Below are 10679 nucleotides of genomic sequence, written 5' to 3' on the forward strand. Positions count from 1 at the left end.
GCTGCACGACTCTTACACCCTCTGACAACTAAACGCAGCGCTGCCCGCTTTCCTCTGATAGATCACTGGGGATCACTGGGGACCTATCAGAGAAAAGCTTGGGGACTCGTTTCGGGGGCCGCAGACCAGTTCCTCACTTCACTCACTAGGGACTGGAATAACTGTGGAAGTGGGACCACCTTGCCTGTTAACTTACAGGTTTTGACCTCCCCAAACTATGTGGCGTTTCCGGGGAGGGTGGAAGAGACATTCTCCGTGGTGCCGAGCTCAAATGAACGCTCACAAAGTGAGTCATGCTAAGGTTGCCTCCTCCAGGAAGCCCTCCTTGACCACCTTCCCACTCCCGCATCCCCCGGGCAGAGCTGAACGCCCCCCACCCCACCTCCAGGCTCCCCATGCATCCCTCCGTGAGCCCCACGCACAGGGTTGAGGGAGGCCAACAGCCCATGCAGTGCCTGCCTCTCCTACCGCAGCCAGCACGGGTCCCTTCCTGTGAAGCCGTCTGTCCCTGCCTCCATCAGCTAGGTGCCAGACTGGTCACACAGACAGGCTGTGAATTATCAGGAAAATGAGGCTCGGTTCTGGCCGAGAATAATTTGGGCAAACTGCTCGACCCCCGCTGTGCTCAGTCAGGCCTGAGGTCCGCCACTTACTGCAACCATCGGCACGTCACTCAACTCAACTGGGCACCCCGAACCCCCATCTGCCGGGGGGCAGGGGGGAAGGCAGGGGGGGTGCTGTGGCCCCACCTCACAGGCTTTTGTGGACCCTCCAGTGACCTGAGGAAGGTCAAGGCGGCCACGAGCAGCCACCAGGTAAATAAGACTTATCCCTTCCTCCAAACCACTTCATTCCTTTCTCGCCACCAGGCAGAGCAAACGATGAGATGAGGTCACAGGAAGCGCCCGGGACCGCGCTCTGGCCTGCTGTCCACCTCCCACCACCTACCACGTAGCTCCAAAGTGGTAAGTCCAGGTGCAGGACTGACCCATCTGCTGATTCCCAATAACGAACGTTCTAGAAAAATAAAATGAAGTAACTTCAACTCTTAAGTGAAATGGGCTTCCTCTCCCCCAAGTTAAGTTCAGGCAGCCAGACAGGGTGGTCATTATAGGCTGAACCCCGCCCCCCAAATTCATGCTGGAGTCCTGACCCCAGGACCTCAGAATGTGATTGTATTTGGAAATGTGATCTTTAAAGAGGTAATTAAGGTACAAGACGGTAACCAGGGTGGGCCCTAATCCCATAGGACTGGTGTCCTTATAAGAAGAGGTCAGGACACAGACACACGCAGAGGGACGACCCTGTGAGGACACAGGGAGGAGACAGCCTTCTACACGCTGAGGAGAGAGGCCTCGGGAGGACTCAGCCCTGCCCACACCCTGCCCACAGCCTCCAGCCCGGGAGGAAGAAACGCCTGCTGCTGAAGGCCCCCAGCATGTGGCACTGGCTGTGGCAGCCCTGGCTGACGAACAACATGGCACAGAACATGCTAGGAGTTTCCGACAGGGAAGAGTGAGTACGTCAAAGCCTTGGGAAATCTATGAGCTCCCAGAAAGCGGTGAAATCCAACAAGGGTTAACATCCAACAGGACGAGGTGGACAGGAAGGGATGGGATGGGATGCGATGGGGGTGGCGCAGGACCCCTGTGCCTGCAAACAGTGGAAAGCCTACCGAGGTGGCCTTGAACCACGGCATCCTCAGCTCCTACGGCGCAGTCAGCAAGCAGAGCGCCTCGGGGGCTGGTCGCACAGCTGCTCAGCGATGTCCTCTGGCCAGGTCCTCTCCAGCCCGGCTCTGCCATGCCCAAGCTGTGGCTTCACCCATAGCAGCTTGCAAGCTGCCTCTCTTGATTCTAGGTGTCACATCCCCAAAGGACAACTTCCTGAAGAGATACCATCTCTCTCAAGGGTGATGTAACCTTTCCCAGAAGCCCCAGGTGTCCTCCACCATCTCAGCCAGAAGAAGAGCAAGCTCTCCGGACCCCACAGCTGGAGGCGGCATCACGGGGACGGAGTGGGGGTGACAGGAATGGGGGCTCTGTTTGCACCGTAATCCAGGCGTCTGCCCTGGGTGACCAAGGGGTCCTGGAAACCGGGTCTCGTCTTCCAGGAAGGAGCCAGGCCAGCAAAGGTCAGGTCCAGTGTCCAGGGGCCCTGAAGATGACTAATGAGGCAACTTCACCCCGCGTGATGGGGGAGAGGAAGTGGCTGACGGCTGCTCTGGGTGACACCTGGCATGGGAGAGGCTGAGAGGAGAGAGGGAAAGAGGGGCAGAGGGAGAGGAAGGGGGAGGTCTGGGGCAGGAGAGGCCAGTGATGAACACGGGCAGGTGGCTGGCCAGGGGCAGCAGGACCCAACCCTTTCCTGAACATCACAGGGCACTGTCTTCTCCACATATATTAATGAAACACGTGGACACAAATGCAACAGAAGGCTGCCCTGTGCGACCCTGGCAGCTCAACCCCAAATATGATGGAGGAAGGAATGACTTTGCTAGATGTCGCATCAAAAATTGTCCCAGGTGGCCTTTTGTTTTAAAATATGCCATTTATTTTTTTCCCCAATTATAAAAATAATACATTATCCAAACAGGCAGCTTAGGAAACAGAAAAATCTACCCAGGAACACAACAAAAGCCCCTCCATCCCACCGGCCAGAGATGAGTGTGGCTGGTCCCGGTGATGAAGGCGCATCTGAGGCCGTGCGCCCAGCCCTGGCCCCCGCGAGCTGGTGGGGCTGCAGGCGGAACACACAGCGAGACACATAAGACAGCTGAGCAGGATAAAGCCCACGTCTTGTCCTCCAACAACCAGAAGCCGTTTCTCCCTCTTCGGCACGCGGTGAGGGCCAGTGTCCCAGACCCCACAGGGACCCCCAGCAGCTACCAGGGGAGCACCGTTTACCCAGACGCTCTGGAATGATTTTAAACCTTGAGCAGACTCACAGCTACCCTGGGCTCATCTTACTCCCAGCTTCCAGACCTGCTCCCTGGGCCAGGAGTGGGTGGGGAGAGGCCTGGGGCCGCAATGCCCAAGAGGCCTGGACGTGCGCGGCAGAGAAACGCCTGGCCTGCCGGGACCTCACCACATACAGACAAGTCTGGGCAGAAGACGGAAGAACTCACACAAAAAGGAAAGATACAGTAAGGACCCAAAGCTTCTGCACATAGAACAGTGGCCTTAAAATCTCCTCCCCTTGACCGTTTCTCATGCTGCAGAGCCCCACCCACCCGGGGACACACAAAGGGCATTCCCGGTCCCTGGGGACAGGGCTGGTCTCTCCTCCTCTCAGCCAGACGCCCCAGGGCTCCCCAGAGCACAGCGGGGCAGGGACCCCAAGCCCATGGGTGCCAGTGCACATTGCAGAGCCAGCACCAGGAGACGGGGTCAGAGGCCCAGCTCTACCACCCACTGCCCTTGGACCAGGCAGGCACTTGGGCCTCAGTTTCCTCATCTATAAAATGGCAACAACGCCCACCTCGTGGGTTCCTGCAGGGACCAAAAAAACACAGGAAGCAAGTCACAGCGCTGGTGCATCTCAAAGGTCAATAAATGTCACAGTACCCATCACTCCTTCCCACTGACCTGCTTCATGTCAACCCTGTGGCTCTGTTATCAAAAAACTGTCCCTCTGAGCCCTGACCAAAGCCCAGGGGGTAAGGGGAAGTGGTTATCCTGTCCAGAGCTAACCTGAGTCTAGATCCAGCCAGGCCTGCCAGGTGGCGGGAGCCCATGAGCCAGCAGCCTGGCCCCTGGACCAGAGACGAGCAGCCCTGCCAGGGCTCCGCCAGGGCCACCCTCAGACTGCAGAGCAGACAGGGCCCAACAAAGGGCGGGCTTGTTGGGGGGGGGGGGCTCCGCGGGCGCACCGAGGCGACACAGGCAGACCTCAGGGGAAGGAAGCCCTTTCACCCGCCAAACTGGAACCCTCCCTGCAAAACAATGACTATTCCACCACTGTTTTGCCTTTAACCACATTTGTAAACACTTAACATACGAACATCTGTTCCTTAATGTTGTCTTTGTTCGTCTGTCATCCTCAAAATGAAAGTCCAGAACCTTCCGCACTGATTTTAAAGTCGGGCTGAACGTTTAGCAACGAACAAAGCTGAGAACACAAAAGAAAAACAGGGCTTTTTAAATTAGAACAGAACCGTCTCCAACTGCAGCTCTGCTCACCTAGGTCATCACCCTTCCACAAGTTCTCCCACCTGCCCCCTAGACAGTCCTCGGCTTCCTGACATCGAGACACACAGTGATGTGCTTCACTGACCATTTAAATGACACAGGCAGCCCCCAAACCAGTAGCAAAGTGAGCCCCTGGGGCCACCCCAACAACATCGGAGAAAGGTACCCCGATCAAAAAGAAACACACAGTACTACAATAAATAAATTTGGATTTACAAATCTTGGGAAAAAAAAACAAAAACAAAAAACACACAGGACACAAACCTGCTTAAATTTCCCTCTTATTCTGTCTAGGTCTTCATGAAGTTTATCATAAGTTGGGTCATCATAAGGGAATTTCTGAATCATTCCAATCAAGGATTCTAAGACCTTCATCTTTTTGCTGTAAAGCACAGAAATAAAGACTTTGAGTCCTTTGCAGACGACAGGCTCAGCTTATGGGACACCGGTGCCGCCCGCTCACTCGCTGTAAGGTGGAGGCGCTGGGCACGCCTGGCTCCAGGAGTTGGTGACTAACTCTCATGACACCCACAACCCTTATTCACCGGGCAACGTCCGTCCGTCCAGGCCCGCGCCCCGACGGCAAGCGCAGGCGACCTCACAGGGGCAGCTCGATCCCAGCCCAGCAGCCAAGGCAGCACTGACAAGCAGGCCAACCACGAGCCCCAGGCCTGAGCCCGGAGCAGACAGAACCACACGGGAAAGAGCGCCGGGTGCAGCCACGCCTGCCCCGGATCTGGGCATCTTCCGGAATCTGGAATCTCCACGTCCACAGCCTCCGGGAGTCTACCAGCAGGTAAACCCATAAGCCCCCTCTGTCCACAGGGCGGAGACCAGGGTCTGGTGTCTGAGTCCGGCTCCCTCTCCGAGGACGTCGAGGAGCTTGGCCTGCAGCCCCACCACCCCACCATCTCTGAGCCTCTGGGGCCTCATCTGTAAAATGGGGCCTTCACGGCCCCTGCCCGGGCTCTCAGGAGGAAAAAGCCCAAAACCTGCGACAGAGCAGGGGCGAGATAAACGTCAGCCTCCTCGCTTGCTTTGGGAGGGTGGGTGCCCTCTGGGTCATGGGCAAGCGATCCTGCAGGCCACCGCCCCCAGACCCCATCTGACCACCACGGCGCCGGGAGCATGCTGGATATCTGGTCCCCGGGGAATCCTGAAGGACTCATCCTTAGGGTGAAGCAACAGCCACTCAAAGTGACCAGGACCTGCTCACGTTCGCTGTTTTTAAACCAGTTTAGAAGAACTATGATGGCCGACTCTCAGAGAAAAGACAAAACTGCGAAAAGTCAAAGTGAGTTAATTAAAGCAACAAAGCACTTGGTTTCCAGGGAGCTGGAAGGCAGAGGCCCATGCTCGGGAAACAGCTGTACCTGCCACGATGTGAAGCCTACTGCCCACTCCCAACTCTGCAGGCAACGCGGGGCCTGCCCTCCTTCCCCGGGCAGTGATGCCACTCCGGACACATCCAGCCCGTTGCCCGGTCAGAGCCAGCACACTTCAGGACGGTGCAACCCGCGCACGGCTGGCAGCAGGACAAGCGGCTCAGCCCTGACTGAGCACCGGCCCGCGTGAGGCTGCACCAGGCTGCGGAAGGGACAGAGGAGCCTCTCAGGCTGGGTCACCTGATGGGAAAGCCCCATCCTTCAGGCTGAGATACCGCTCTCACGTGGTCTCTCTGGTGTTAAAAGCCGCTTATTTCACTGAATGATAACACACATGGCAGGTGTGTCTCTTTTAACATCCTGACTTGAAACATGATGAAGAAGACCCTCTGTCCGCCTTCTAGCATTTTTTTAAAAACTGTACAAACCTAGAAAATCCAAAAACCACTGCTCTAAGATAAAGGGATTTAGGTTGTGTTTCAAAGAGACCCCCTCCCTGGGCACTGCGGGTGGGGTGGGGATGGCGCAGTGGCGGGCCATGGGGCTTCCACCAGCCCCAAGCCAACCCACGTGGTCCCCCCTCTGATGGACACACTGGGGGCATGGCTTCAGGAAGGGAGGGACCCCCTGCCCTGGAGCGTGGGTTGGCAGCACCCAGTGTGGGACCCTCCACGCCCAGTGCAGCACCCTCCAGGAGCCGCAGATGCCAGTGCAGGGAGAAGGGAAGGCTGCTGGAGACTCCCAAGACCATGTGCCCCACGCCCGCCTTCGTGGACGGGGAGTGGGGAGCCACGCTCAGCTCTGACCGCCACCCAGGGGCGCCCCGGGCTGCCAACCACTATCCCAACTGGATCGCCGGCTACCCTACCACTGTCGCTGAGTCCTCAGAGGAAAATCTCCCCAAAGTAGCCCTTGGCTGATGGAGGAATCTGGTCACCTCCCACTTGCTCAGCAACAGGACAAGTCAGAGAGCAGGCGACCCCAGAGCCACCCGGACTCTGTCTTGAGCATCCCTGCTCTGACAAGTGAATATGGCAGTGGCCCAAATTCTAGAAATTCAGAACATTCCAAGTAAGACGACAAGTCACACGGACAGGGGAATGCCAGCTTCCCGGCTCTGTTACCCATTCTCCTGGCGCCCCTCCCAGGCCAGGCAAAGCCACTGGGCATCGAACGACACAGCACAGCCACCAAAGCCCAGTGTCGGCTCCCAGGGGCAGTAGGACGGCCTTTCACATAAGGGTGCATTCCCAGCTTAAAAGTGAAGCCCAGGGTGTGGGGGTGGGGGAGAGGGTCCCCGTGCGGCACCCAGTAAGAGCAGGTTCAAAAGGCTACAAACACTACAAATAACAGCTAACGGTTATTAGTGCTTCCAGGCACCTGACACGTGTGGAATACGTGAAACGGGTCAATACATTAACAGACCGTTCAGCTACATTAAAAAATCCAGTGACAATGGAGTAACCATTTCTGAGCCCTACCATACCAAGACTACTGTGCTCTGTTTATTAGAAGCTCAGGGGAAAGACAAACAAGATGATACAATCACTTCCAATATGGTTTGACGGGCAGGGTAACTAAAAGCCACTTAATGCCCTAAGGCCCCCGGGGAAAAGGCAGGCGGATCCGAGGACAGCTGAGGAGTCATGACAACACATGTTCATCCAACACCCGGAACGTGCCTGGCACTTTCTAGTTACCACTTCCTGTAAACCTCATAACAGCATCCAGGTTCGGCCTGGTCATTTCTCCGTCTTAAAGGTGAGAAGACTGACACTGGGGCAGAGCGAGCTACACAGCCGGGACTCCCCGTCCAGACACCAGAGAAGAAAGAAGGCTCGGCTTTACCTGTCTTTCTCTGTGGAGCACTCATGCAGGAGGCATCTCCAAGCAAATGCAAACCCTTGGTAGCAGCCAATCTGTGAATTTACGGAACATTCAAGAGTAAAATGAGTAGCCAACAGCCATACTTGATCTAAATATCAACCTCTCAAAACAAAAGGTGGGGGCGGGCAGGGTACAGAGGGCAGTGTTGCTTCTTCTCTTGCTGTTCTGGAAGCACCCGCTGGGCACCAGGCTACAGGAGTTGGAGGTCAAGTCACCAGTGGGGCAGCCAGCCTCCGAGGTGGCCCCACTGGACCCCAGCTCCCCGCCCCCCGGTATTCATGCCCTGTGCTCTCCCCTGACTGGACTGGGGCGGCCTTGATGAGCAGGAGAACACACAGGAAGCGGCAGCACGTGACCTCTGAATCTGGGCATTAGCAGGCAATGTCACCTCTGCCCTGCCGACCTGCATCACCCACACAATGTCTCAAGGACACTCAAGCAGCCCTACAGAGAGGCCCACGTGGAGAGGACAGCCGTGGGAGCAGCCACCTGAGAAGTGGCTCCTCCGGCCCTGGCAAGCCTTCAAGTGACTGCAGGATGGTAGACTCTCAACTCCAGCATCAAGAGACCCCAGGCCAGAACCACGCGGATCAGCTGCTCCAGAACACCTGGCTCAGCTGTTCTGGGACCACAGACCCTCAGAATCCACGTGAAATCATAAACACTGGGTGTCTTAACCCCATGCGTTTTGTGCTGATTCGTTTCGCAGCCACAGACACTTAATACAGTCCTGACGGCCTCAGATGTTGCTGTTCATGGCCAGTTATCCAGAAGTAAGGGCCCATCCAGGACGAAGGGCAGGAGCAAAGGAAAACCAGGGATTTTACGGAATTTCAACATAAATATAAATGACATATTTTCACATGACACAGGGTGCTCACTCTCTGGTGGGGGGGGATTCAGCTGGCTTAAGACACCGGACAGGACCACAACACTCGACGTCAGCAAGGTAAGGGCGGACTTGTCTTCTCTTTCTCTAGCCCAGCCGCCTTCATCATCTCCACACAGCAGCATGCTCTGCAGGTTCCGGCCCGGGACTATTTCTCCATCAGCGTTCTATCTAGCCTACCGCCACCCTAAGAGGCCTGAAGTGGCGGCTCAATCACACTGACCCTCAAGGCAAATTGTCAAGGGTAAAAGGAACGGATTCCTTTCTAAGTGTGTGTGTGTGGGGGGAGGGGGGTCCCCACTTACCTCGGATCCAATTTTAGCTCCATGCAATGTGCCGTGCTGTCGTCCTTCCATCATACCCAGGTTACTTCCTTCTTCATAGCCTTCCTGATACCCTTCCCCGTGGAACCTGCAACAGAGAAGAGGAACTTTGAGCAAATAAACAGGAGAAAGAGCGCTCTTCCTGCAGAAACTTTCCTCTTCCACATTACCCAGACCCAGCAAGTCAAGACCTAGTATCGTAGAAAAAGAACAGAATTTAGGCCAGAAAACTTGAGTTCCAACCTCAGCTCCACCCCTCCCTATGCCTCTCCTCTGGCAAGTCGTTGTACTTCTGGAAGCCCAATTTGCCTCTTCTACAAAGAGGAATGGTGGGCTAAATTGACGATTCCCAAACCTGGCAGGATATCAGAAACACAGAGGAAGATTCCAAAGATACAAATTCAGGGGGCCTCACCCCTCGTATTCAGTAAGTCTGGAGTAAGGCCCAGGAATCTGCTCTTTGAAATCTCCCCGGTGGCTAGTCCACAGCCGGGTCATCGAGCCCCAGTTCTGCGAGACTGTAAGCTAAGACTGCTGGGGCAACTGCTACAAAAACAAAACAAACAAAAAACTCCATCACATCTCAAGGAGACCGAGCAGGGAGAAATGCCATCAGGTCATCACAAAATGTGCCATGACCGTGGGGCCTGCAGGAGAATAAAGGCTCTGACTTTGAGGGCCCGTCAGTGGAACTGGCACCCTTGTAACCTGCAGTCACCAAAGTGAAGGCAGTTTGTTAGAGCCGCATCCCTCCATCTCCCGCCCCCCCCCACCACCCGCCAGTGAGGCCCAGTGGACAGCTCCCACCTACTGGCTGTGTGGCCCTGGGAGTGACCTTGCCTCCTCACCTGAAAGACAGGGAAGGGTAGGATCTACTTCCCAAGTAGGGCTAAAACTGATAACAGGGGTACCACGCTCAGCTCAGCGTCCCATTCACAGGGAGCTCCACAGAAACGCCAGCGACTGACTCTCCACTGCTCGCTCTCTTTCTTAGCTGACATCTATGGATGTCTCAAGTGGGCCGGGCACTGGAAGACAGCCACAAAGCAGCCAGCAGCTCGCGCCTGTCACAGGCCTGGGCGCTCCCCGGAGGGGCTCAGGAGGGAAAAGGATGACGTCTGACATATTTATGAGCGCCTCCGTGAATGCTGCCGTACGTCCTCCCACTGAGGAACAAGGAGAACGGGCAGCGGCCCAGATGGCAAAGGTCCGTCCCAGCCGCGGAAGGGGCGTCCCTGGAGAGAGGCAGGCATCAGGCCGAGCAGATGCGTAAGGCAGACCCGGGTCAGGGGGGTGGGGGGAGGCGGGTCTGCCGCGAGCAGCTGGGCACGTGGCGCTCGCCCGAGAGGCCGGCGAGTGAAGCAACAGCAACAGCATCTCGGGCCCTCCCGGCGCCAGCTGCCTTCAGGGCCCCAGAGGCTGAGAGGGGACCTGCCCGGGTGGGGGGCCCCCGGCCCGGCCCCGGCCCCGGCCCCGGCCCGCCACCCACCTCTCATCCGCCATCACGACGGCGTCGAACAGGTCCTGACTCCCGGCCATGGCTGCAGCCGGCCCCACTACGGCCGCGAACCCGCGAGTTTCGGGCACAGACGCCCAGCTTCTGGGGAGCCGAAGTCCACTTCCGGGGGCGGCTGCGCGGTGCAGGCCGGGTAAGGACGGCACGCGGGAGGGCTCAGCACGCGCCGGCACGGGGCCAGGGCGCGTGCGCCGCGGCGGCGGAGCTGGGCGGAGCTGGGCCGGGACATGGTCCCGCCCCGAGGGCCCCTTCGCCCCGCCCCCTGGCTGCAGCCTGGGGCGGGTGGGTCCCCTGCCTGGAGCATCCTCCTGGCCGCGTGCGGGTGACTTGTAATCTCATTGTCACAAAACCGAGCAGATGCAGCCGAACCGCCGGAAGCGGCTCGAAAAGGACCAGGGAAGAAACTGGAAAAGTTAGCAAAGAACCAACAGCCCCCGAGGCTCCGGCAAGGAGGCTCTCTGCCCATGCGGTTTTGAGGGGGAAGAGTCC

General features: G+C 57.2%; 1 protein-coding gene across 2 annotated transcripts; it reads right to left on the reverse strand.

Annotated features, from left to right (window-relative positions):
• Positions 1–2517: 2517 nt before the first annotated feature.
• On the reverse strand, positions 2518–10310 carry LTO1 (LTO1 maturation factor of ABCE1). 2 transcript variants are annotated; one of them, XM_057725986.1, is made up of 6 exons: positions 10164–10310; positions 8657–8762; positions 7424–7494; positions 4455–4572; positions 4004–4110; positions 2518–3491 (listed from the first exon to the last, which is right to left on the reverse strand). In XM_057725986.1, exons 1-5 carry the CDS (start codon positions 10211–10213, stop codon positions 4042–4044), a joined length of 414 nt encoding a protein of 137 aa, XP_057581969.1. In that variant the 5' UTR covers positions 10214–10310; the 3' UTR covers positions 2518–3491; positions 4004–4041. The 2 variants fall into 2 exon arrangements, with proteins under 2 accessions (XP_057581969.1, XP_057581968.1); XM_057725985.1 differs by having other exon boundaries at positions 2518–4110.
• Between the last annotated feature and the right edge of the window lie 369 nt (positions 10311–10679).

This window comes from Hippopotamus amphibius, chromosome 3 (assembly GCF_030028045.1).
Source record: "Hippopotamus amphibius kiboko isolate mHipAmp2 chromosome 3, mHipAmp2.hap2, whole genome shotgun sequence".
Classification (NCBI taxonomy): domain Eukaryota; kingdom Metazoa; phylum Chordata; class Mammalia; order Artiodactyla; family Hippopotamidae; genus Hippopotamus; species Hippopotamus amphibius.

Bases quoted from the DNA above. Each gene is read 5' to 3' on its own strand.
- LTO1 (XM_057725986.1), bottom strand. From the start codon at position 10,213: ATGGCCGGGAGTCAGGACCTGTTCGACGCCGTCGTGATGGCGGATGAG. The intron at 4,573-7,423 runs GTAAAGCCGAGC...TGTGCTTTACAG, and splicing joins TGCTCCACAGAGAAAGACAG to CAAAAAGATGAAGGTCTTAG. The intron at 4,111-4,454 runs GTTTGTGTCCTG...TTGTGTTCTCAG, and splicing joins TAAGAGGGAAATTTAAGCAG to CTTTGTTCGTTGCTAAACGT.